At 36.2% G+C, this 6,000-nt stretch overlaps 1 protein-coding gene across 1 annotated transcript in view; it reads right to left on the bottom strand.

Annotated features, from left to right (window-relative positions):
• Positions 1 to 291: 291 nt before the first annotated feature.
• GLO1 (glyoxalase I) overlaps positions 292 to 6,000 on the bottom strand; it is a 28,175-nt gene continuing 22,466 nt past the window's right edge. Inside the window, exons 4-6 of the mRNA XM_072945083.1 lie at positions 5,451 to 5,518; positions 4,691 to 4,780; positions 292 to 1,767 (exon numbers count right to left, since the gene is read on the bottom strand). Of these exons, the coding sequence (XP_072801184.1) occupies positions 1,679 to 1,767; positions 4,691 to 4,780; positions 5,451 to 5,518 (247 nt within the window). The 3' untranslated portion in view covers positions 292 to 1,678. The remainder of the gene's footprint in view (positions 1,768 to 4,690; positions 4,781 to 5,450; positions 5,519 to 6,000) is intronic.

The raw sequence follows: 6,000 nt of genomic DNA, 5'->3' as shown, positions 1-6,000 counted from the left end.
TTTGAACGACTGAATTTATGATAACTGTCCAACTTGGTAACACTCGTACTTCCCACAACTCACTGTTGATATTTGCCCTTTTTTCTTCTCTGCATTTTTCCTACCACAATTCTTTATTCCTTATTTACTCTCCTCCTCCCACATTCCCTACCCTTCCCTATCCTTAGAATTACAACTATTCCCAGTTCTGAATGAGCCTTGCAAGCCCTTTCAAATCCTTGCAGAACTCCCAGAAGGCAGTCTTTTTCCTTTTTTCCAAAGAACATGCTAGACAGAAGCTTGCAAATTAAGTATAGTCTTATCTAAAATTTGATTTTATTTCAGTCTACAAGTACTGTTATTTGTTTGAACTGCTCACATGAATCCATTCCATCCAAAAAGGAAACGTAAAGTGCCTCTACTGTAAGTACAGTTGGCACGGCCTATCTAAAGGTCTTCTACAAAAGTCTATAAATCAATCTAAATGTAGTTAAACCACAAACTTGATGTTCTTATTATCTGGGCCATAAGAGATTTTCAAATTCATTTTTTTTTAAATCAGTTTGGTTTTTAAAAACCAAATGTCAATCACAGCAGGGAAGATCACTGAGCTGACTTCTGATTACTAAGTTATGTTATCACTGAACGTAATTTATCCTAAATGATTACTGGCAACTGGAAGACCTTGGGGTAGGGGACTCTTTGCAAGTAATATAAGCACCACTCGCACAGGAACAACCGAGCATCCCCAGAACAGTCGTGTGCTCCTGACTTCCTCCACTGCTTCTTCCCTCACTGTGGTACTCAGGCCCAAGAGCTGAGAGCACAATGCTCAAACTCACTGAAGGTTTTTACAAAGATTAGTGGAGGAGGTGTTGTGATGTACTGATTTTTGAGGTACAATCTAAATACTAAAAATGATGACATCTTGAGTACTTGAGCCCGTTTATATTGCCTTGGATTCATTAAAGTTATTTTGCATGTCTAACCTGCTTTCTATCTCACAGGATGGTGAGGAGGATTAAGTGAGATAAAGTATGTGACAACCTAGTCCAGTGTCTGCATACCCAGTAGAGAATATTCCCATCCTCCTCTCCATCCCAAAGTAAAGAGGTTAGTCCTTGAACTCTGAAAGTACTTCGTAAAGAAGAAGAAATTAGTTTTTCTATCAGCATCCTTGTCAGCATGATTCTGAATTTGTCCCAAGAGTAACTTTTCTTTTGCAAAATAAACTTTATACTATTTGAAATATACATGAAGTTTCCTTTTTGTTCAGTATTCTTTACTTTCCTTTGTGAAAAGTTACTTCTGAGGAACTGAAACCCCACAAGGTAACCACCACAAAAACATGTTAAATTTTTTTTTTAAATGATGATTCAAAGGCAGACTTGTGGACTTGCATCTCTTTAGGAGACAGAAGGCAAATGCAGCCTCTGAAGGGAATTGTTCTGATTATTGACTGAAAAAGTAAAGTTTTACTCTACATTCAAGGACATAAGACAAAGCACTACTTTAAAACCAGAATGACTGAACAGTTAGGTGAAAAACTTAGCTGAAACAGGAAAGGGAAATGGACCTAAGAATAAGTCTGAATTGGGACAATGACATGTCTCTTATCTGAATATCCTGAATCACACTGATTACTTTTTTACCTTCCACAATGTCTCCACTGAAATCTCAAAGTAGTATTCTCACAGAACTAAATAATAGTTATCATTTTGTTAGGATTCAAAATTTCTATCCAGTAGCCATCAGGATCTTGAATAAATGCCAGGCCTTTCATTTTACCTGTAAAACAAGATAATTTTCATTATTGAAAAGGCTTTAAAAAAAACTTAAAAATTTAAAATCCACTTTTTATTAATAACAATTTTGATTTGCACTTTAATTACATTATTTCGTTTATAGTTTTGACTTTAAAAAATTCTATTGTCAGCATTGCCCAGATGCACGATTTTCAGAATGACACATTTTATCTTCTACACATAGCTGTAAACAAACTGTGCTGAAATAAACTGTGGGACAGGCTGCATCTTTTAGGTCTCAGGTATTTACTTCATCTTCACAGTATCACTTCATGATACCAGAATACCAGATACCAGAATAGTCACAGAAATTGTCTTATTTTAAAGAAGAGAAAATAGGTAGGTGCTCAAGGAAGCAGGTAGCATGGCTTATCTACACAGCCAAAGGACCCAGATGACTGGGTCATGCAAATTCTTTGAACACTATTTATTCTATGTAACCCAAGCTCTGCCAGGCAGATTCTTTCTCCCAGGAATTCATAACTGGGATTGAGTTATGGGATTAACTGGTTAGCATGTCTAGTAGTAGAGCTGTTTGCTTAAATGGAAAAATGTGACCTCAGAAATTTATTTTGGAACCAAGATGCTAAATCAGTTTGACTCCTATTTCTGGCTCCTTTCCCCAAGAACAACCTCAGAGGAACACAGATGGAAAATTGGGGGAAAAAAAAAAAAAAAGAAAAGTATGATGCCTCTGGGTTGATGGCTGGGGAGAGAAATGGTAGGGATGGGGTGGTGATTGTTTTAACCTGCTTTGTGTGGAAGAGGGTGGAAGAAGGCAGTCCACCATGGCTGTGGGACAATAAATTGGGAGTTTTGTCAGTTTGGCTCTTGCTCCTCTCAGTGCCTTGGGCACAGGCACCTACCCCTCCAGGTCCACATGTCCTCAGGAGTAGACAAGGGCAGTAAAGAAGCCCTGTGCCTGTTGAGGAACTGAGAAAAGCAGGTGGCACCAACTGTTCCCCCCAGCATTCACTTTCCATACAACCAGACAATCCAGAAGTGTCTCCTACTAATACTACTTCTCCCTCAGGGACAAAGGGGAGAGAGGACCTGACCTGAGAGGTGTCCCACAGAATGTGAAGCATTTAACTCTTATTTTCTCTCTCTGCCCAGCCCATCTCCCTGAGATCATTTGGGTTTTTAAGTACTGAGGTCTGATCCTCCCCATTCACATTGCATGATGGTTGCAAAAACTTATAGTTTCAGTAGGAAACAAAACAAAACAAAACAAAACAAAACAAACAAAAACCCCTTGAGGCCAAAATAACAAGAATTTGAGGAACATGACCATAAAACAAACAATGGATTATAGATTCAAACATAAGAATAAGTATTAGACCAACGGGCCAAGACCTATTAAAACACGTAAAAGTGATACAGAATAATAAATATAGCCAATGTGAAATAGGAACAAGAAAATATTAAAGGAACCCAGCAAAAATCAGGGATCAAAATTATAATAGCCAAAATTAATAACACAATAGATGAGAATACAAAAGATGAGTATCAGAACAGATACATCTGAGGAAAAATTAGCTAACTGATATACCAGTTTGAAGAACTCTCTCGGAAGGAAGGCAAGGACAAAGAGATAAACATAAAAAGCTTCTAGAACAAAACAGAAGATGATATACAAAGAAACACAAATCAGCAGATTTTTCAACAACAACACTGCATGGGAAATTAAGAACACAGAGATGTATTTTCTTTTTTTTTTTTTTGCTGTGACTTTTTTAAAACATTTTTTTATTGAGTTATAATCGTTTTACAATGTTGTGTCAAATTCCAGTGTAGAGCACAATTTTTCAGTTATATATGAGCATATACATATTCACTGTCACATTTTTTTTTGCTGTGAGCTACCATAAGATCTTGTATATATTTCCCTGTGCTATATAGTATAATCTTTTTTATATATTCTACATTTTGAAATCCCAGTCTGTCCCTTCCCACCTCCCACTCAAGATGTATTTTCAAGATTGAAGGAAAATCAACCTAAGATTTTACAGGAACAAAACTGTCTTCATATATAAAGGCGTGCTTCTTGGGCATACAAAGCCTCAAGAGTTTTGCTCCACAAAAACCTTTGAAAACAGTTTTGGCTGAGGTACTTAATAAATGGACCAAAAAATTCACAAGATGCTACAAGAGACATGTGGAGAAAATATATATACCTTGACATATTTATTATCTTTAAGGGGAAAAAAGCCAAGGCCAAAGAAAAAGGAAAAATAAATCAATAATATATCATCCTGGGTAATAGTAACTTAACGGGGATGAAGAGGAGCAAGCTCTTTTCTTATTGGGGAGGAGGATATTTGGATATCAAATCTCTTAATTGCAAAAAAGAAAGGATTGAAACAGTGAAATATTTCAAACGAAAATTGAAATAGTAAGTTATGATGGCAAAAACAAATCTAAATAAAATAATTACAATACATGTAAATCCACCAAAACTCAGATATATAGTACTTTAAGAGACATAAGGACATGCAAAGGTTATAAAAGAATGAAAAAGAAATACCAGGCAGTTGTCAACTGAAGAGAGTTAGTGTAGTTACATTAACAGCAGATGAAATAGACTTTAAGGAACTTAGTTAGGTGGCTAGATATACCCAAGATAGTGAAAGCTGATGGACACTGAGGAATATGGTAGGATCGAGGGTGGGAGAGAGAACCTAGGTCTTTGATGGTTCTCCAGACCCTGTGACTCATCCCTCGTGAAGCCACTCTAGGTGCTGTCTTTTAACTAGGTATTCTTCCAATAATTTCCCTTCTTTCCTTAAGCTGGCTGGAGTAGGCTTCAAATGAAAAGGATTTTACTACAACAGTGCCCTCTGTGGGGGCGTAGTAAACGCTATATAAAAAAAGAGAAGCCTGAAGAAAACAAGTAGCAGACTCACCATCTTCAGGTTTCTTCACAAATTTGACTCCCAGTTCTTCAAATCTTTTACAAGCCCCGTGAACATCAGGAACAGCAATTCCAATGTGACCTTAGGTAATCACCCCCAAAACACGGCAGAGAGAAAGAAGAAACAATTACAACAGGACATTCGTGTGCCACAAGTGGCTTCCAAAACTAGTGGATTTCAAAATATACAGTGCCCAAAAACAGACTGAATCAAGTAGTTCAAAATATATAATATATTAAAGAACAAGAATCTAAGTCTAACTAGCTGGGTATAACAAATTAATTAGTTGCTCTGAATTATAAATTATTTTAAATAAGCCCAATATTGGCTGATGTATAGTTCAATCTGTTAAGGATAACCTACAACAAAACAGAGGAACCATTTACTCATGCTTAACAGTCTTGTTGTTGACATTGACTATAGAGCAGCCAACTTAAGCCGTAATTCTGAGATTTCAGACCAAGGCAGAAGTTAGCTAGCAGAAAGCCGGATTATTATTAACCATCATTTTTGTTTTTTAAATTGAAAACTCTACAGGAAATATTAATACTGAGACTGAAAAGTAAAATTGTGAGAGAGTAAACGTAAAGTTTAGACTGAGATAATGAAATTAAACAGCTCCTAAGTAAAACAATTTGTGGAAAATGAAAATAACCATACTCATAATAAACTGATAATACTTAATGTTTTAGATTGATTACAATCATAAATAGGTACACAATGCACATTACGTACAAACAGGCAAACATACCAAATCCCCGAGGGTCTGAATTGCCACTGTGGTAACTCTGGGTCTCATCGTCTTCAGTGCCCCAATTGCTACAAAAGGAGGGAAATTATAATTACAAATGACCTGTAGAATAGATATTCTGAAAAGAAAGTTACAACAATCTTTGAAATCTTACCACTTTTATATGCTACTTAATATACTTGGTCTAATCTCTGCTACTATAAATATTAAATTTTCAACTATAGAAAGTACAAATGGTCAAAGAATTATTTTTAAAATTAAAAAACTTTATACAGTTTTTAAACGTTCACTCTATTCACAGTTATCACAAAAAATTCGCTATATTCTGTGTTGTACATTACACCCCTGTAGCCTATCTTATACCCAACAGTTGGTGTCTCCCACTTCCCCACCCCTACCGTGCCCTTCCCCTTCCGTCTCCCCACTGGTAACCACTAGTCTGCTCTCTGTATCTGTAAGTCTGCTTCTTTCACTAGTTTGTTCTATCTTCTAGATTCCACATATAAGTGATATCACACAGTATTTGTCTTTCTCTGTCTATTTTACTTAG

Source organism: Vicugna pacos, chromosome 20 (genome assembly GCF_048564905.1).
Source record: "Vicugna pacos chromosome 20, VicPac4, whole genome shotgun sequence".
In the NCBI taxonomy this organism is placed as follows: domain Eukaryota; kingdom Metazoa; phylum Chordata; class Mammalia; order Artiodactyla; family Camelidae; genus Vicugna; species Vicugna pacos.
Note: the sequence above shows the minus strand (reverse complement) of the source record. Positions and strands in the feature narration are given on the sequence as shown.